The sequence below is a fragment of the Dermacentor silvarum genome, chromosome 6, assembly GCF_013339745.2.
Source record: "Dermacentor silvarum isolate Dsil-2018 chromosome 6, BIME_Dsil_1.4, whole genome shotgun sequence".
NCBI classification, from domain to species: Eukaryota; Metazoa; Arthropoda; class Arachnida; order Ixodida; family Ixodidae; genus Dermacentor; species Dermacentor silvarum.
The window spans coordinates 50683753-50704733 of record NC_051159.1 but is presented as its reverse complement, the minus strand read 5'-3'; the positions used below and the strand labels follow the sequence as shown (position 1 = coordinate 50704733).

Below are 20981 nucleotides of genomic sequence, written 5' to 3'. Positions count from 1 at the left end.
TTTATTATTTGGTAAAAATGATTGCTAACGATCTGGTCAAGTCCCATCGAATTTGTGCCATGTGCAATTTCACAAAGTAGACGCAAGACCCCTTGTGAAATGAGGAAATACAGTTAAACCTGCTTATAACGAACCTCCATATAACGAATTCCTGGATATAACGAAGTCTTTCGATTCCTCGCCGTTACTCCATAGAAGCACATGTATTTGAGACCTCTACATAACGAAGGGGCAGCGGGAGACCCTCTCGATATAACGAATTTTCCCCTCCGACAACCTAGAGATTTCGTCCCACATTTTGTCATTTTTGCGCGAGCAGCAACCGGAAGCACCTTCTCCGCCGTGATGGAATGCGAAGCGAGCGCACGTGTACGTGCGTGCGTGTGCGAGGCGGGCCTGCATTCCTCGTACCCGGCGATCTTGCCGCTACGGGCGTGACCTTTCCCCCTCCCTTCTTCAAACCTGATCCTGCCACTTGCTGCAGCTGGCCTAGCCCGCCAAGCCGGCACTCTCTCCTTTTCCAGTTGATGTTGCCGACGCGCTGGTACACGCTGTGACACATCACGCTCGGTGAGCGCGGACACGCGCTGTCAAACGCTGGCGGTGTGTGGAAGCGCCGCTGGAGAAGCGAGCGAAGTGACCTTCGTGCTGTTGTCTATCGCTTCAACGCAAACTGAGTGCCGAGAACACACAGCACGCACAAAGCTACGAGACGCCGACGCACCTACACTGCTAGACTCTGCCCCAACACAGATCGCTTTCAAGATATGGCCCGCGCGACCGCGCGCCGCCGCGCAGTACACAGTTGATGCCAGAGTACAGTATAACGCCGCCCCGCTATCCCTCCCCCCTCGCTCCCTCGCCGGGGCCTCGAGTGCAACGGAAGAAGGCGCACTTCCTCCCTGCTTTTCTTGCGCGCCCGAGATTTACACGCGGTCGTCGGCTCTCCTCGGACGTTTTCACTCGCACATACAGCCACGGCCACTCAATGGAAAGAGCGGCCGTGATACAGCATACGGGGCACGGCGACTGCGTTATCGCCCTTGTCGACTTTATACGGAATATCTATGAGCCAAAAACAATTTTAGGGCCCATTTAGACAGTATCTTTATATAGCAAATACGGATCTCAAGGGCCATACTTTTGCTGGCAGAAACCAAAAATACGTCATAGTTGTCGCTCCCGGCACTTTGAGCGGCCAATGCCATCCTTAAGCCACCAAGCCAAGCGACATGAAAAGTCAAAATGGCCGCTCGGGACGGCGCGGGGTGGCAGTTTGCAACGTATGATGCGGGAACGGGTCCACAGTTGTGATGCAACAGCGGCATTACCAATGCATTGGGCTCTATGGCAGCTGTGCCGGGACCGGCCGAAAACGACGTAACAGCCGGGAGAACTCAGCCCCTGGGAACGTAACGGCGGGGTTCTGCTGTAACACTATACGATGCTACGACGCCATCGTGACGCTCGCTCTTCGTTTCCGATGCTTCGCGCTTGTGAGAAATGACACGCGTCCACGCATCCGGTGCCTGGTGTGACATTCCAAGGATGAGTGCTTCGACGAAAACGGAAAACGGTTGCGCGTTACAATTAAACGCGCGTTAGAATCGAGTAAATACGGTAAGCGTTTCTGTTTCGAATTTTCGTGCTGAACCTGCATATAACGAAATCCTCTTTATAACTAAGTTTTCGAGGAATTTGTCAATTTCGTTATATCCAGGTTTAACTGTATTTATTTTGCTCTATATAAAAGCTCGTTCTGTGCTTTTTGTGCGTTCATCCAACGTTGTGACCACAGGTAAGCACTAGTTCCCATATGAAGCTCCACCGGACGTCATCAGCTGAAAAAAAATTAAATTAGAAGCATGTTACATTTACAAGCATGTAACAGCATGTTACAAGCATGTGTCATTTTGGTATTGACATAGGAATACTGCGTGTAGAGGGTGAAAGCGGTGAATGGGCGGCATTACAAACAAAAGCAATTCGCTTTTACATACATGGCGTAGAAAATACCCGACTCATCCCAAACAATACCATAAAATATGAAAACATCTGATTTCCAAGCATTCCTCCATCTCCAGGCATTATTTCCTGCACTTTAGCAACACAAATACACAGGCGACTTAGCGTTTCCAAAACTTGGCCTCGGGCAACGCGACGGTACGCTACATGCACAGAGACGGTCGCAACATAGGTTCCCAGCCGGACCATGCTAGGCATTCGCAGAATGCCTTCTACTCGCACTCAAGACAGATGCGTGGGTGCGAAGCCTGTTTTCAGTCTTTTAGAAGACATAATTTTCGAATTACAAGTTTCTGATATGTTCCTCAGCGTTATCTTTTGCGTGTTCTGCCGGTGCCAGCAACACACTCGCATGTTATCACTTTTGGCAATCGCCCATCGCGTTTTCGACAGACGTGAGTACCGAAAGAAGGTATATGTTGTTGTGGGGCCACAAAAAACGTCACAAACTTGTCCCTCTAAGATTCATTACACGCCAAACTAACTTTGTCACCACGGCCGAGCTGCTTATCGCTAAATGCGTCACAGCGTGCTATGCGGCCAGCGTGCCTCAAAAGTATCCCAAAAAGTAACGAAATTACTTTTCAGTAATGTCTGGCATCAGCAAAAGCGGCACAAACTTCTCCTAGCAAGTTGCACTAGACTACGCACCACGGCCGAGTTGGTTCTCGCTAACTGCGTCACAGCGCCCTGTGCGGTCAGTGTGCCTCAACAGAACCGAAATAAGTTACAATAATCCCCTAGGAAGCGTCGGAAACGTGTCCCAGCACGATTCATTAACTCAAATTAACTGCGCCAGGACAGCCGAGCTGTTTTTCGCCAACTGCGTCTTAAGTCTCGGTCCTGTGCCGTAAGCCTAATTGTGTCGTACACTGTGAAACAAAATTTCTCACCTTGCCGTAGTCCAATAGTGCAGTGGTGTCTTGTCCCAGTGCAGAAGGAACGCAAGAATACGCCGGTAGCCCAAGAAACCAGGCTACATTAAACGCGCAGCCGTTCTTGCTCGCTTTGGCGGAGTGTCTGGTGGATGACACGTGCATCTGGCGTGTCATTGGCCTGTCGCTAGGTAACGCAAGAAAAATTAGTCGCAAAGTTTAAGTTCATTTATACACAAACCGTGTTAGTTTTCGCGGCAAAGAATAAAAAAAATAAAACAATGTCTGTTAACTTAATTTCACTTTCTTTTTTTCGATGCTCGCAGCAGCTAACGTTCGGCATCAATACTATAGCATGACATGTTTCCTGTTGCCAGTTTTTGCCGAGTGTGCCCTCTTGTTGAATTTCTTTCTCCGTCAGCGGGGAAACGCGTCGGCTTTTATACATGAGTCATCGAAGGTTCCAGAGTAATCCCTGGTGCCCGCGTGTCTTCCAGAAAGTACTAGACAATTCATGCCGGTCATACAATCGGATTACGTAAGCATCGGTGACAACAGACAACGGATAGAAGCACCGATAACATTCGAGAAACTTCTGATACATGCAGGCGCGTCCTGCACCGAGTGATAACTTTTAACATTTGTTAGCCGGTGAAAGATAAACAAGTACAAGCTTCAATATTAATTTTTTTTATATTTGAGGACATTAATCATGTGTTACACCAGGACTCGATAAGGTTGAGGTCGTTTTGAAGGGTATTAATATCTGTGTTGTTTCTAATGGAACGATATACGACGCAGTCATCTGGAAATAGATGAATGGTTGAAGAAATAGACGCCTACTTCTGCAGCCCTTAAGGGAGCACGGGGTAAAACGCGCGTTTGTTCTCCGCTGTGCGTTCACTCCCCGTGAAAGCGCACGTCTCTCGCGCCCTTTCACTCGCACATACAGCGTTCGGCGCGCGGCGACGATTTCATCTTTGTTGACGTCATACGGAACCCGACGCCGACGGCAGAAATCTGCTTTGGAGTGTCCATATAGTTGCTATCGCAATAATATTAGCTGGGAGGTCATTAATACAAATGAGAAAAAGTAGGGGTCCAAGTACTGTACCTTGTGGCACACCAGAGATTACGGGGATCGGTTAGATGAGTGGGTATTAGCATAGACAAATTGTTGTCGATTGGTGAGAAAACTGCGAATCCTATTGTGTACAGGTGTATTAATGTTTAGTCGAGAAAGTTTTAGGAGTAGCCGTTGATGCGGAACTTTGTCATAGGCGTATCTACCGGGGGGCCAGGGGGGGCACTTGCCACCACACTTCTGAAAGCGGGCACTTTCGGTTGCACGCCAGAAAGTCCAACAAAACTACAGCTGAAACTAAACTTTCTTAATAGAATGGCCACGTAAGTAATGCTTTTCTTTACTAGTATCCTCTGCTTGGGCAGCGAGGATTGTCTTTTGTGACTCCTCGTGATGCGCTGTAGCAGGCAACGAGCAGGATTCGCCATACACACTCTCACATTGCGGAGAAGGCCTGGCACTGGACAGTTCCCGCCCTATCAAATTGCCACTTGCGCTACTTGCACCAGGCACATTTTCTTGAGACCGCCTAGGCGTCTTTAAAAACACAATCGGCTTGCTATATTTAACTTGCGGACGAAGAAATGCAGAGGTCCGGATAAAGTATTATAATCAGCCATGCCCAACGATTGGTGTGCCTTTTAGGGCATGAAACCGTTGGATTATCAAATACTGCATCTGTTGAATCTCCGTCAAGACATGGTCTATATAGATTTGCAGTCTCAGTATCTTATCACAATCAGAAATTTAATTAAACCACTTACTAGTCTAACTGTCGAATTTCATTTTGTAATCATGACTTATTGAAGATATTTTCGTGAAAATGACCTTGGTTGAACGTGTACAGCCATTTCAATTCCAATAGAACACTGAACTGAAGCTTTTCTATAGGCCTGTGCCTCTTCTAATATTTTCGATTTCGTGTTCAGGCTGTTTCTAAATAAGAGCTACACTATTACTCGTTTCCCGGCAGGAGCAAGAGCAGCAGATATTTTATATTTTGAAGAAATGAAAGCCACTTTTTGGTGATGTATACCGAAAATTTGAACTGTGTAGGCTGCTTATGTGTTCGAAAAACCGTTACTGAATACCCACTTTCTCCAAATTTTTATGCTTTATACACGGCATTTAGTTGTTTTCCTCTGGTATCCTCGGTAAAGTATGTGTTGCACGGTGTTTATACTTATTCGAAGTATGAAGCAATGTTCTGAGTGATGAGCGATAGACATTTAAACCTGGATATAACAAAATTGACAAATTTCCGAAAAACTTCGCTTTTAAAAAGGATTTCGTTATATGCAGGTTCAGCATGAAAATTCGAAAAAGAAACTCTTACCACATTTACTCGATTCTTACCGCTTACCGATGGCGTCGTAGCGTTGTATATGGTAAATATCGGTGCGCGGGCCAGAGCCATTTGCGGCCAGTTATGCTACGCCAGTTGCGCTGCGCCAGCCAAAACGCCATCTCCTCTATACTTAGATGCGCGCGCCGTTGGCTGTTATCTTCAGAGCATGCGCAGAACTGATCCCAAGCCCTGCGCGCCATTTTGAATGGCTGTCGGTGACTGTCGGTGAAGCGGCATGGGCACCTTTATTTTTTCGCGCGAAATGGCATTCTGGGTCGGCGCGACCAACGCGCGAATGGGTCAAGAGCCAATTCGGTGCCGGGCCCGTCGGGGCGTGTCGGAAGCCGCCGATTACATTGGCTGCGCCGGTGCACTGGACTATAGATGGGGTCGTTTTCACCAATGTGATGCCCACATTTTTTTTTTCTTCGGCAACATCAACTGGAAAAGGAGAGTGCCGGCTTGGCGGGCTAGGCCAGCTGCAGCAAGCGGTGGGATCAGATTTGAATGAAGGGAGGGGGAATGGTCACGCCTGTGGCGGCAAGATCGCCAGGTCGAGGAATGCAGGCCCGCCTCGCGCACACACGCACACGTGCGCTCGCCTCGCAGTCGCCGTGAATTCGAGCGCGCCAAGCGGGACGCTGCCGCTTCTCCATCACATTTCGTCACGGCGGAGAAGGTGCTTCCGGTTGCTGTTCGCGCAAAAATGACAAAATTTGAGGTGAAATCTCTAGGTTGTCAGCGGGGAAAATTCGTTATTTTAGGGGGTCTCCTGCTGCCGCTTCGTTACGTAGAGGTCTCAAATACATGTGCTTCTATGGAGTAACAGCGGGGAATAGAAAAACTTCGTTATATCCAGGAATTCGTTATATGGAGGTTCGTTATAAGCAGGTTTAACTGTATGTTTATTCTTTGTAGGTTCATAACCCGCCGTGGTTGCTCAGTGGCTATGGTGTTGGGCTGCTGAGCACGAGGTCGCGGGATCAAATCCCGTCCACGGCGGCCGCATTTCGTTGGGGGCGAAATGCGAAAACACCCGTGTACTTAGATTTAGGTGCACGTTAAAGAACCCCAGGTGGTCCAAATTTCCGGAGTCCCCCACTACGGCGTGCCTCATAATCAGCACTGGTTTTGGCACGTAAAACCCCATAATTAAAATTTGTAGGTTCATACAGCCTTTGTAGAAAGTTGCTCATTGAAGTGTTCCAGGGTGTCATACTGCCACTAGTCGAAATGTTTCCCAGACTCCTAAAACAACTGCACAAGATGCGGACTTGAAATTCCGTGACAATAGGGAGAATTTTAAGCGCAATGCGTTGCGAAACTTTCACTTTCCTGCTTAAATTCAAGTGTTGCCGATAATTACTAAACCCTCGTTTTCCCATGTGTTTTCGTGCATCATGCGAGATCCGTAGTTTTCTCGGTGTCCTCGGTGAGCTAAACCAGCCATCTTGCTTATATCTGGGAAAAATTAAGGGCATGGTATGGGCAATATGTAGATAAGGCAGAAAGTTCGGCTAGTTGGTAACGAGCATAATAAGACATGATTACTAAAGTAAAAAGACAGGGACAAGAGAAAGAACACGGGACCACGCTGTAGATATTTAGACAATGTTCAGTGTAGATATGTAGACAATATGTAGGCAATGTTCCAAATGAGTGGGTTAAATTCACATTTTCCAATAGAATAGATGGCTGCGCTGTCATATTTACAACTACAACTGAAGTCAAATTTTGCGAACATAGGAGGAACAATATGTCAAGTTTATGTGTGATGGTAAATGCATGTTTATCAAATACAGCTTTTAAAAAACTGTAAGCAAGTATTCGAAAGAAAAAAAAAGCATCTTGTTTTTTTTCTTCGGCAACATCAACTGGAAAAGGAGAGTGCCGGCTTGGCGGTCTAGGCCAGCTGCAGCAAGCGGCGGGATCAGGTTTGAATGAAGGGAGGGGGAAAGGTCACGCCCGCGGCAAGATCGCCGGGTCGAGAGATGCAGGCCCGCCTTGCGTGTGCCAAGCGCGCCGCCGCCGCTTCTCCGCCGCATTCCGTCGCGAAGGAGAAGGTGCTTCCGATTGCTGTTCGCGCAAAAATGACAAAATTTGAGGTTGTCGGCGAGGAAAATTCGTAATTTCGAGGGGGTCTCCCGCTGCCACTTCATTACGTAGAGGTCTCAAATACACGTGCTGCTATGGAGTAACGGAGGGGAATAGCAAAACTTCGTTATCTCCAGGAATTCGTTATACGGAGGTTCGTTATAAGCAGGTTTAACTGTAGATGGGTAATTGGGACTTTCAAAATAAATTACGTATACAAGCGCTCTATAGTGTTATGAGCCTGTCTAACTAGCGGGGCACAATTGAGCCCACTGCCCTGACAGAACTGTAAATGCCACCAAGATAAAATCTAGCGATAATTTTGGGTACACTATGAAAACTTTCTGTGTGAAGTTAAATGAGCTTAGATCAAACAGATTCTTTCTAAAAAAAAAAATAACTTATTCAAGTGCTAGAGCGTGTGAGATGGCCACTTCCAGCTATGCTTCCCAGTGTCTCGACATTCGGACAACTCGGAGTGCAGCGGGCGCAGAACGCAGCTAATGTACGATGCAATAGTACATAAACGGCGCTAGCGCCCAACAAAACAAAATGGCGGAGTCCGCATCACCATTGTCATCAGCGAAAACAGTACGAAAACAACAAAAGTGGCGGAATGCATTTTTCCTATTTGGGCCATGGCCTTCTATTCTTGTTTAGTGCCGTGCATGACACCGTGTTGACCGCGTGCATTCAAGAACTGGAAAGTTGGCATCCATGATTGCTTCGATAGCTTTCGCGGTTTCGTCTGCTGTGGTTGCAGCAAGCGGTAGTTTTGTTTTGACTTTTCAGTACATGCATAATGTCACAAACACGACAACAGCTGTCGAGGATGTAGAGCAATTCTACCGTGACCTCCATGCTGGCATCAAACCCGCTGGCTACATCGCACTAGATGGATGATCTGTTATATCACTGGCGAAAATAACCGGCACGCGTAAGTGGTAGGAAAGACACGGGTCGTGCGTCGTGGCCGCCCTGCGAAGAAAGTCGCAAGGCCTTTGCCGCTGCCAGCACTATTCATTCACGAGATACAATTGCTTTTGCGCAAAATAGAAGCAGGATTTGCCGATTCATTGAGCAAATAGAAGCGTGTTGATGTAGTAAGCCTTTGTTTATTCTTTTCTCGATACCCTCAATAATTCGACATCCGGTCATTTGACCTTTTCTTTTGGTCCCGTGGAATTCGGATTAACGAGACGAGGGAGTAACAAGTAATTGGAGATAGCTGGGAGATAGCCTTCATCCTGCAGTGGACATAAAATAGGTTGATAATGATGAGTATGCATACGGACAGGCTAAACTCTGTTTGCTTTTGAAATGCACAGGTGGGGCATGCGCATCTATGGATTCCTTGGTGGAGCAGTTCCCATCCTTGGGAGAGTCCATGCTGGGTCGCAAGCCCCCCGGCTACTTCTCCAGCAGCACATCTTACTCGGATTTCAGCGACACTGCCAGTGCCACGTCAGGTAAGTGGTGGTACAGCATTTTTATTCGACTCAAAACCACCGAGCAAGGAAATACTAGGAGCCCTGTAGAAAATTCCCAGCGCTTTGTGGAAAAAAGGAAGTAACACAAAAGGATAGAAAGGCAGCAGGACAGTACGAACGCTGGACGAACTTTCCTTCTGTCCTGTAGCTTTCTATCATTTTGTCTTACTTCGTTTCTACCCACTCAGCACTGAAAATTTCTTGATAACATTGCAGTTCCAACTAGCCCAACTTTTTGTGCAATTTACTGCCGTTAGTTCAACCTGTGTTAAACCTTCTTTTCACTCAATTCGAATACACTGGAAATCCCCAGACATAAACCATGCATTGTTATGCGAAAAAAAACTGATTTAGTTCCAACCCGATAGTAGCATGCCGCTTCAGTTTATTAGACGCCCACCGGCGCTCCATCATGCTCACAGCACTACTAGAAGCCTTATAACTAAAGAAATTCAGAAGATGTTGCTACTGCCTCCCTAGGCATGAAACTGTTTTAGTTCGCCCCTTATGGACGAGTGTAGCCTACAGGCAACATAACAGAATTTTTTTTCTTGCCGAGTTTCAGTATTGAGTACAAAGTTTCTGGCTAAATGTCTTCGGCCAACACTGAATGACAGGCAGCAAGTGCCATTTGTTGATTTAGAACATGAACAAGGGACGAGGGAAAAGTTTGGCATGTGACTCGCTTTCTTTTTGAAAGCATGGTCTGAGGAGACAGACTGGTGCAAGATCTCCAGCTGCAGTGGTATCACATGTGTGATGTAAAGCAAATGAAATGTACACCTATGGTTCGCATAAGGCGAGAGCTGTCTGTACAAATTCCAAATGAAGCTATAGGTGACTTGGGATGAAGCCCACTTCTTGTTTTCTGCCTGGTGTTTCCCCCCACCTGTCTGTCGCTGAAAAAGTTGGTGCGAAATATTTTTTCTTCTCTTTAATTGTGCTTCTCCTTGATGTGTCTTGCACATTTCGCTAAAATTATTTTTTCGGGTATTTATGTGTATTATTTGGTGCCCCACACTCCTGCCCGTGAAGCCATTTGTTCCTGCGCTTGTTTCATGTCGTGTCACACTGAAACAGCTTTTAGACATGTCTGCTCTCATTGCCTCACGTTGGTTCAGTTGGGCTTCAAGAGCAAGAAACAAAATGAGGCAGTCTACATCAAGCAATAGAAGAGATTTGAATTCATTGACTTTGCCGCCATTTGTTATTTCGACCTTTTGGATTGTGGGGTCTCGCACGTGCTCTTGTGACAAAGGAACGACAACATAGTAGTGCAAACAAACAAAAAAGCATTTATTGCGCCTTTCATACACTAATGCACGCTAGCCAAAGTACTACCCATAGAACATTCACATGGGCGCGCGACAAATCAAGAAAGTCCGACTCACTGCGACCGGATAGTGAGCGAATATTGTCACGACGGCGAAAGCTCGAGGGACAAACGAACCGCACTTGTCGGCAGAGGCAGTAACAAGAACGGACGGTTTTAAAAAACTGCGCGCTAGTCACTGCTTCTTCTTCTTCTTGCTATGTTTTTCATAAGTGCTGATGTGTCTTATGTTGTCGTCATCGCCACGCTAGACACGCGGCAATATGTTCGCCCCATGCTATGACACCATCGCCTAGTCGGTCACGTGTACGGTCACGTGAACGGTGGCAAGTTCGAACGATCCGTGTTCGTCCATTTCGGTGTCCTGCTCCTAACTTCGTGAGACGGTCTCGCGAAGGGGGCCGGCACACGCGTGAAACGTCCGAGCGTGCTGCTTGACGATCCCAAGCCCAAAAGGGCGCGCCTTCGACCTTTTTCTCTGAAGTCACCCCGCCGTTCGGTGGCGTTAGCATCGCGACACTCGCGCCATCTCTCGCAATGCGCCGCAACGACTACGACCACCACCTGTGCTTAGCCACGCGGAGAAGCCAGATTACAGGAGACGCGAGCTATGCGGGGAAAACAACATCAGGGGATGCGTGAGAGTCACGCATCCCCACAGGATAATACAACCAAATATTGTGGCCCTGCAAGGGTCGAATTAATGGGCGTCGACTGTATTAAAAACTAAGAGGAAGCATTACGTGATACAATTGAAGCCAGAAAAAGTTGGCCCGGCTGGGGGATTCTGTCGCACTTAAGTTTCAGTGTCTTTCACTGCTGCCCTCGGCCATATCAGAACGTGCTCTTCTAAAAAGACTACAGGTGTGACAGCAATATGTGGCTGCCACACATGTTGCAACAAATGTGTTATTTGTACGTGTGACAAGATTCAACCGAAGCCACAGAAGTTGAATCGGAAGAAAACATGCATATAGCAGTAGCAAAGCACCCAAACAAATGCCCATTAATTATAACCGACCAGGTATGAAACTTACTGGGCAGAGTCCGCTGAGCGCAGGGTCACACACTAGGCCTACTTTTCGAGGCATGGGAGAAAGAGCAAAGGGGTGGCTTCTCAGAGAGTTGGCTTGTGAAGGCTATCTGTGTGACATATTGCTCCCTCCTGGTTTCCTTCCTTCCTTCCTTCCTTCCTTCCTTCCTTCAACAGACATGTGACATGTCGCTCTTGATATCAGCTGGGCATAGTACTGCAATCGTTCAATACGATGCCGGACTAGCTGACTAGTCAGTGACAGGTCAAGAATCCACGCCTGCTTGCAATGCCTGTGTCTAGCGGGTTGTCAAAATGAATACATGCCTTCAAAGGCCTGCCGGTACCATTATTAGGTGTCACGGTACTTGTACTGTGACAGGACACGGCAGGTGCGCGTGTGTATAACTAAGGAACACATTTTATGTCCCGTGACACTGGCCCTTTTGCACTCTTGGTATGGTAACAAGGTTTGCTGCTGGGCTAGTTCATGGTGTATTAGTATATTCATGGGATATTAGTAAAATTAAAAGAGCGCACTAAAGGGCACGGTTTTGACCGTGTTCTTCTTCAGTATTGTCCGCGTCATTTTTTGCGCTCAGTAGGCTTCACCGCAATACATGGCGTAAGCTTGACTGCGTAACTTGGCTGTATAGCTGCGAAGCTGGACTTCCGGGAACAGGCATTATGCAATGCGCTACGCCTAGCGCGTCTTACTGACAGGAGACGGCGGGGACCCGCCGGGGTGGCTCAGTCAGCTAAGGCGTTGCGCTGCTGAGCATGAGATAGCGGGATCGAATCCCAGCCGCGGCGGCCACATTTCGATGGAGGCGAAATGCAAAAACGCCCGTGTGCTTGCGTTGTAGTGCACGTTAAAGAACCCCAGGTGGTCAAAATTAATCCGGAGCCCTCCACTACGGCGTGCCTCATAATCAGAACTGGTTTTGGCTTGTAAAACCCCAGAAAGCAAAGAAGCAGGAGACGGCGGGTGCGCGCATGTGTAATTAAACGACGCATTTTATGTACCGTGACAATGGCCCCTTTGCACTGTTGGTATCCTTCACCGCAATACATTGCGTATGCTTGACTGCGTAACACCGCTGTATTGCCATTTTATGTACCGTGACAGTGGCCCGTTTGCACTGTTGGTATCCTTCACCGCAATACATTGCATATGCTTGACTGCGTAATACTGCTATATTGACGCAGAACTTCCACGAACTGGCATTATTCAACGCTTTAGACCTTTGCTGTGCTTTCCGTGCTTCGACGTCATCAACGAGCAAGACGAAGGCGGAGTCGGCGCCATTGCGAGGAACTTAACACGAGGCACCTAACAGCAAGAAGCTTGAAGTAGCTAGGCCTAGCGTTGTAGCGGTAATGGCTACGGCTGCCAGAGGATCTGCATGCGAGAGCATTCGAGGCGGCGAGATGATCAAAATTGCGGTGGTGGTGGTTTCATTTAATGCTGTTTCGGACCTGCGGTCATGACAAAAAGTACGGAAAATCGGACGGCGAAGGTTTTTTGCGCCCAAAATTTCAGACGTTCTTTATAGGGTACAGTCGAGTCCCGCTACAACGAAATTCATGGGACACGCGAAAAATTTCATTGTGGCGGAACTTCGTTGACATGAAATTAGTATGTATATGCGTACGCCAAACGGCAAAGCCACGAACGAAACCGAGACCATCGCCCGGGAAGTCTTCGCGATGGCGTGGGGGCAAAGGTTGAGACGCACCGAAGGCAGTCAATAAAGTGGCAACTTCACGAGAGAATGGATTTTGCGCTGCTGTTACAGCATTTTTCGTACATTGCGGCCGACGCCTCACTCGACGCGCGTGCCTGGCCGATCGCCAAACGCTAATTTTGCGGCACGTGCACTGTCGCATCGAAGTGGTTTGAATTATCACACTTTCCTTGCATATTTATGACAAAGTCGGCAAACTTGGCAAGCTTGCGCTTACCGGAGGTTTTATTTCCAGAAGTCGGTCAGCCTGGATTTCTTAGGCTTCACGGCAAGCAAAGGCGTTACGCGAGTCTCACAGTTCGGTAAAAGAGCCATCGCAATGTCGTGGTGGGCTCTGATAACTTTTAAGATGAGGTCAAAATGATCCATTACTTTCAAAGCAGTTTGCGGAGTTAGTGTGTCTAGCGGGTTGTCATTTTCCCCAGACGAGACGTTGGCATCATGTTGACAACACCGGATGTGACGCGGCCTCTGTATCTTGAAAGCAATCTGCGCCGTGCACAAAGTGCGCACCCACTCAGGCCTCATTTTCAAAGCGATCTGCGATGTGGGCAAAGTGCAATTAGTGCCGGAGAGTCGTGTGTGCTGTGCTTTCGACGTTTAGTTCGCGTTGAAGCGACAGACGGCACGGGGGTCAATGCGCTTGCTGCTATTGCCGCACCTTCTCATTCCAGCATATGTTGACACCAAGTTTCCACGATCATCGAGCGAGATGTGTTCATGTTTACCTGTGCACGCATGACATCTTGCTTGGTAATGTACTTAGCGAATGTTTACAAGTTCATACGGCCGATAAAACTACGATCCTTAGTTCGTATAGCTGTCTACTAATCTGCTATCAGAATCGCTGCTTCGCCTTTCGGGCGAAACTGCGAAATTTTTTTCTTCCGCTTTCTGCATCGGCGATCATATGTGCCTTCTCCTCGAGAGAGAGAAATTTACGCTTCTTCGTTGGCGTAGCCATTTTGACTGGACACACACACCACAGAAAACGGCAGCGGTTGTGGTGATACCGTGCAGCCTCGCGCAGGCGTGTGAAAACCTCGCGTGGCTATGTATTGCAGTGGCGTAAATCGGTACTTAGAACTTGATTTCGTTCGCGAAAACCTCGTTCGAGTGGACATACGATCATCACAGCTTTGGAACGGCCTTCTAATTTGACTACTCGGCAGTTCCAATTTCAATTCAGTCCCAGTTTCGTTCTCGAAAAGTTTGTTGAAGCGGAAATACCGAATAAAACACGTTCGTTTTTGAGACTTTTTTTGTATTACTTTCTATGGGCAGTTGACCGGGAATCGGAAAATCGTCGTTGTGGCAGAAATTTCGTTGTAGCGGCATTCGTTGTAGGGGGATTCAACTGTACTTGGCAGTGCTGCGAAGGCGTCCAAATTATTGGGCATGTTCGAAAAATCGAGTGTCCGGAAAATCGGTTGTTGACTGTACAATAATGCTCAGCACTCTTTTAATTCTTGTCCGAATTTTTTTCGCCGTTTTTCACATTATCGAATTGCGCCAGCTGTCCCAGCTGTCAGTCATAATGCTTATGTATTATGCATCTGATGTCGGGTATTTTACCAGGTGAACATTTCTGTAGCTCATTAAGGTGTCTTTCATAACGCTATGAGTAAATGAATGAGTGAATGAATGAAATCTTTGCAGAGTACAGTGTATCCGGTGGTGCCAAACCAAAGGCAGGAGCAGCTGCATCGCGGCTAGCAGCTCAGTTTTCAGACCACTCGTCAGGCGTGCAAGGCATCGGTCGGGGGTTGCCGATGCCAGAAACAGGTGGCGTACCGATGCCTGGAAGAAGTGGCGGACCGATGCCCGGAACAAGTGGCATACCGATGCCCGGAACAAGTGGCGTACCGATGCCCGGAACAAGTGGCGTACCGATGCCCGGAAGAAGTGGCGTACTGATGCCAGGAACAAGTGGTGCACGATGCCAGGAACAAGTGGCGTGCCGATGCCAGGAACAAGTGGTGCACCGATGCCAGGAACAAGTGGCGTGCCGATGCCAGGAGCAAGGGGCGTACAGAGCCCGGGGAGTGGCCCTGCCATCCGAATGCCAAGGCAGCCCCCCAACACTGCGCCAATTTACATCAGGGTCCGGAAGCCGCCGCCTTCGGATGACTCTCTTGGAAAAGGTGCGTTGGTTCTGTGTGAGCAAAGTATTAAATGGGGCTGGTTCGTTTGTGTTTTAGGCACGCTGAATCAAAGAGGCAGTGACTGGACACAGGTACAGAAAGACAAGGCGTGACCAGCAACTTGCTAGTTGCGCTTTGTTCTTCTGTAGCTGTATTTCTGTCCTCGTGCTGTACTCTTCAATGTAGTCCTTCAATAAGGTTTTGCATGCTTGTCTTATAGTGTCTGCTGTCCTCACCACAGTGCCCATACAGCCGTTCTTGTCCTTCCTCTTGTTGCTTAGGGCTCATTCACACCAGTGACTCGCAAAGATCACTCAAACAAGTCGATTGCAAATGGTGGCTTTGGTAGAAAAGCACCCATTCAGTCGCGCTATTACAGTCACAAGGCTGCTGAATCAGCAATGCAGGATGCAGGAAATCTGTCTGTGCTCGCTTATGTTACGTGGTGATGTTGGTACATGCACACATGAACGGGATCAAATGCAAGACATTTTGGTTTGGCACCGGTGTGGCACCTTCTGTTTTCATGCAAGCTGGTGTGAACATTGTTCCCTGTGAGCCGCTCCTTGGCGCCAGTCACAGTTTGCCGTGCGACCTCTGTCAATCGCCGATGTGTATGTGTCCTCAGGATGTTAAACCTCCATAAATCGTAATGGCACCATTTCCCACAACACTTCTGTTCTAAATTACCTTATTTACTTGAATGTAACGCGCACTTCTTTTCTGATAAAATAGGTCCAAAAATTGCGTGCGCGTTAGAATCGAGTACAACCCTAAATCTGCGTTACCGTATAGCCGTCGGCATTTCAAAATGGCCGCCTAGCATGCGCTTGGAGCCTAGCTTCACTCTAGCCTAGCTGTCGTAGCTTCCTCCATGTGCTGCGGTACGTGTGCTTAGGTATTAGTCTACCGTCTGTCTTCCTGTTTTTTGTGTCTGCTGTATTAGCATGAAGTGCCGAGTTCATCATGATGCCGCATTTAAAAGGAAAGTGATCATGTGTCTGGAGACGGCCGGAAATCGGGCCGCATCACGGGCGTTCGGAGAATCGGAAACTTGTGTGCAGGACTGGCGCAAACAGGAGAGGATTTTTGCCAGCAAAGCATCATGGAAGGGTTTCAGTGGACCGAAGCAGGACGTAATCTGTGACGATCCACTTCAGCGATACGACCGCCTTGGCCCTATCTTAACAGCAATCTGCGGCTGGGAGAGTCCACCGAGCGCAGTGTTTTTGCCACTTATAGGTCGCGTTGAAACGAGAGGCATGCTAGCACGAAGGTCATTTCGCTCGCCGCGCTTCGTCACTCCAGCGTTTTGACAGCGAGTACCGGGAGGGATTAAATCCCCACCAGAACACACCAGTGTTGCCAGATCTCGTCTTGTGCGGTTCCCTAGATTTGCGAGGCGGAGATGTCCCTAGTGAAGTCACGCAACTGCGTGCCGAGCTGTCCTTCTTATCGCCTCCCCCTCCTCGTACATGCGTGCGCTAGATTTCAACATGTGTGCACGCAGAAGATGAACGGGGGCGCAAGGTTTGCACTTGCAGCTTATTCTGAAGAGAAAGTTAATAAACAAATGAAAATATGTTTCAATCTAAGTTAGCATGTGTTACAACGGGGTAGTTGAGCCTCAGCTAGGCGACTGGCCACGGCCGTCTGGTGTTGAGCGATCGGGCAGTGACGAGACGCTCTCTAGACTCGTTCTTGACGCCTTTTTGCCGTCCCCCCCCCCCCCCCATTCTTAAAATTATTTTCTGCTACGTTAGTCACTGTCGCACTCTTCAACATTCACCTCGATTTTTGAAAGGCGTGGCGGCGCCTAGCGTTCCTATACTTGTTTCTGCGTGGACTTCGAGGCCATTCACCTACCTTCCCTCCCACCTGTTTGTTGTGGCGGTTTCTTAGCTTCCCTGGCCCAGCACACCCGTCCTTGACATATCTTGCCGTGCGCAAATCAGCGTTCTGTAGGTCTTTCGATCTTGTCGATGCTTAACACAATTAGCAAATGTAATGCTATCTATTCCGCAAGGCAGTTGCTAAACTTATGGTGGTGCAGCTTAATTTGCAATCAGCATGTCATCAGCACTGCATGGTTCCAGCTAGCAGGCTGACCTGAACCGATTATTGTAAAAATTTTGCACGTCTGAGAAAACTCGATCTCGGTTCCGTTTGTGCCTTTGCATACTCTGCATCTCATAGCAGCACACACTGCGTGACTTATCGATTCACAAGTTCAAATAAAGTCAGCCTACGATTGCACGCGCCGACGATCTACTGTTGCATTGCAACAGTCGCCTTACTTCATCGACCTGCCACGCGGACTTCCCATAGCTCTAACCGGCAACAGCTCACTGATTCAAGAAAACGGAAAGATCATGTTTCTAACGTGACTTTTTGGAATCATGAGGTTAGTGGGTGCACAGATGTGAACAGATTGCACAATTTGAAAACACAGAAAGAGCCTGAAGCTCGACCACAGAACGAACTAAATTTCTTATCAAATAAACATACACACACAGGTTAATGCGAATACTAACCGATTCCTTATCGCGCACAATCGACAACTTGCATACACAAAAAAGGTCAACAATCGTCGCCACCAAGACGATTCATCCAAATGATCGCACATGCCGCACAAGACCATAAGGCATCGCCGAAGATGAAGTTGTTGACAGTCCTAACAATCTCCCCGTGAATTCATGTGAGCGCTCGCAAGATAACGCAATCCTGGCTAAAACAAACAAACACAGAAAATATTGTAAACAGAACAATGCGCATTGGTGGATCCATCATTAATCATATGGGCAGCAACGAAAAAATACGCACAGAGAGTTTCACTTCGCCTGTTCAACTGGTCGACTTGACTAGGGAATTTCGGCCTCCATTCTGGGTACATGAAAGAGCTAGTTTTGGTGAGCAGCCCAGAGTTGCCAGCACGGTGTTTTCTATACCGCTAACCTTGGCTGATGTTGCGGTCGGTATTCAGTCTGGCGCGCGAGTTCCCGCGGTCAACGAGCGAGATGTGTTCATGTTTCCTTGTGTGCACGTGACACCGCGCTTGTTTATTTAGTAAGCGAATGTTTGCAAGTTTGTACAGCCGATAAAACTGCTATCCTTACTTCGTATAGTGGTTACTAATTTGGTATCGCAATAGATGCTTCGCTTTCGGGCGAAATTGCTGCTTTTTTATTCATCGCAACTTTAGTGCATCGGGAGTAAATCTTTGTTTTTCCAAATGAGAGAAAGTTGTATTTATGTATGAAATCATGAGGTGCGCGGTACTGTAAAGGACTTTTTTTTTTATTGGTCATGTACAATCGAGGGTGCATTAGAATCGAGTAAATAGGGTACATCTACATTAATGACGCACCCATTAACATATCTTCCAGCATGCACATGACTTCATTGTTTACTGCATCAAGGATCTTGATGACTATCTCAGAGTTAAAAACATTCTGAATGCTCTCATAATTGTATAAATTATGTCGTATTACTTAAATTCCAATCTAACCACTTCCTTCCTGGAATCAGCACATAACAGCTGTCTGAGCTGAAGTGTCCAAAATATGGCTACCGTATTTACTCTCATAATGAAGGCACTTTTTTTCTACAGTAACACAAAGTTAGGGGCTGCGTTCATCGTGCAGACAAAAATTTTGAGCAATTTTTTTTTCTGCGGCCATGTGAAGTAGGAGACGCACTATAATTTGGCATCCGATACGGTGTCCGACGTGCCGGAACCGCAGCCGGATCCGAGGCGTTTTGCTGTGCTGTAGCGCCCGATCGGACATGTGGGGTGCAACAAACTGGGTGACAAACTGACAACCGCACCGTCGATTGGCCGCAGCCAATGACATTGCGGCTGGTGTGTGATGTTCCCTCCACAGAGGCAGTGCGACAGGCGAGTTCGTCGCCGCTCCGAGCGCGCTTCACCTTGGTTGAGGCGTTCACCTTTATTGCCGCTCACGCTGTCATAAAAAATGACAATTTGTTTCTGATACGAAAAGTCTGCTGCTGCTTGTGTGCTGCATCTAAAGGTAAATCATCGTTATGGATGGATGGATGGAAAAACTTGATTACGCGAGCGAGTTTTGACCCTTCAAGGGCCCAGGGCCACCGCACAGCCCTCACATTACGCGCATGTGTCCAGGCCACATAGGGCCATAGCACTGGCACCCCGGTTCACGCAGCGAAGTTGGATGTCTAGGTCCTGTGACGCAAGGAGGGCCTCCCATTCATCCCATGTTCCGATGGCGGGCTGTCCCTACGGGGGAAGATCGGCAGGGCAGCCGAAGAGGATGTGGTCTAAGGTGGCGTGCGACTCTCCACAGAGAGTGCACTCTGGCGAAACGGGGCGGAAGTGGGATAGGAGCTGAAGGGTGGGAACAGTTCAGGTCTGGAGTCGCCTCCAGAGGATTTGTTGGGAGTGGGATATTCGGGGGCGGGGAGGCGGGTAGAGTCGACGGGCAAGGCGTGCTTGTTGGGTAATTTCGGAGAACGTGTGGCCCGCTCCCTCGAGAAATCCCGGCTGGGGTTGCGATTTGCCCGGCTTACAAGTCCTCGGGCTATGTTATCGGCGGCCTCATTTCCGGGATTGCCAGAGTGAGCTGGCACCCACATGAGCTGAATACGTCTATCAGAATTTTGGACCCACATTCTCAATATTTGCCACTCTGGGGGATGGACGTGTCCGCGGGCAAAGTTAAGAATGGCTGTTTAAGTGTCGCTAACTATGTAAGCCACATTGGTTTGAGCGATTGCTAAGGCAATAGCAGCTTCCTCTGCTTCCGGGGTACAGTGGGAATCTATGAAGTGGGTGAGTGGGGGGGCTGCTGGATGATAAGCCACAACTACAGAGAGAGTAAACATTTTATTGCAAAAAAAAAAGGTAGTAAGAGTGTGGGAGGGACCCCTAGTCCGGGGTCCCTAGAACGATCTCAGCGACAGCACGGGCCCGTTGAACTAGGGCCCGGCGGACCTCGGGAGGCCCGTCGCGGAGGGCATCCTCCCACAGCTCTTTGGTGCGGAAGAGGGTGCAAGATGACTGGCAGGGGAGGGAATAATTTTGCGGTGCACTCCACGGTGACATGGAACGCCGTGGGGGAGCTTCTACAGCCCGGGCAAGAGTCTGCGTAGCGGTCAGGGTAAAATTTATGTAGGGAGAGGAGATTGGGAAACGTGTTTGTTTGGAGTTGGCGCAGCGCCACCTCTTCCTCTCGCGAGAACGACAGCGGCGGCGGACCCATGGTGTGTCTAGCTCGTGTATAGTATTTTAATACGTCTCTGTATGTGAGTGGGGAGCCCGCCTGATCTGGACTCCGATCCTCGTCATGCCGGGCAGCTCGGAGGGCAATTTCTCGAGCGACCGCGTGTGCGCGGTCATTACCCGGCAGTGAGGCATGGCCAGGAGTCCAGAGCAAGTGGATGCGCTGTGGGGCAGTTGTGTCTGTGTTTGGGGACTGGTGTAGGATGTGGAGAGCCGCCTTGGAGAAGCCGCGTCCCGTCAAAAAGGCGCGGCATGCCTGCTGGGAATCGGTTAGGATATACACCTCTCCAGGAACCTGGAGAGCGTGTCGCACAGCAAGCGCTACTCCAAGGGACTTCTCCGTGTCCAGGTGTAGAATTCCGTAAGGAGGCGGCCGTAATAAACGTTTCAGCGCCATCCAGCACTACCGCGGAATACCCGTTGTGGCACCGAGCAGCATCCGTGTATAGGGTATTTGTCTCAGGGATGTCACCGAGCATGCGCACCAGGTACCGTACACGGGCGCGCCGCCGTCCCGCGTCATGCTCAGGATGCATGTTTCGTG

At 48.6% G+C, this 20981-nt stretch overlaps 1 protein-coding gene across 2 annotated transcripts in view; it reads left to right on the top strand.

Moving 5' to 3' along the window:
* The first annotated feature begins 8740 nt into the window (after positions 1-8740).
* The window catches only part of LOC125946236 (uncharacterized), a 37656-nt gene continuing 25415 nt past the window's right edge, over positions 8741-20981 (top strand). The window contains exons 1-2 of one of the 2 annotated variants that reach the window (XM_049668828.1): positions 8741-8895; positions 14690-15187. In XM_049668828.1, coding sequence (XP_049524785.1) covers positions 8772-8895; positions 14690-15187 — 622 coding nt within the window. In that variant the 5' untranslated portion in view covers positions 8741-8771. The remainder of the gene's footprint in view (positions 8896-14689; positions 15188-20981) is intronic. The other variant, XM_049668829.1, reaches the window with a different exon arrangement.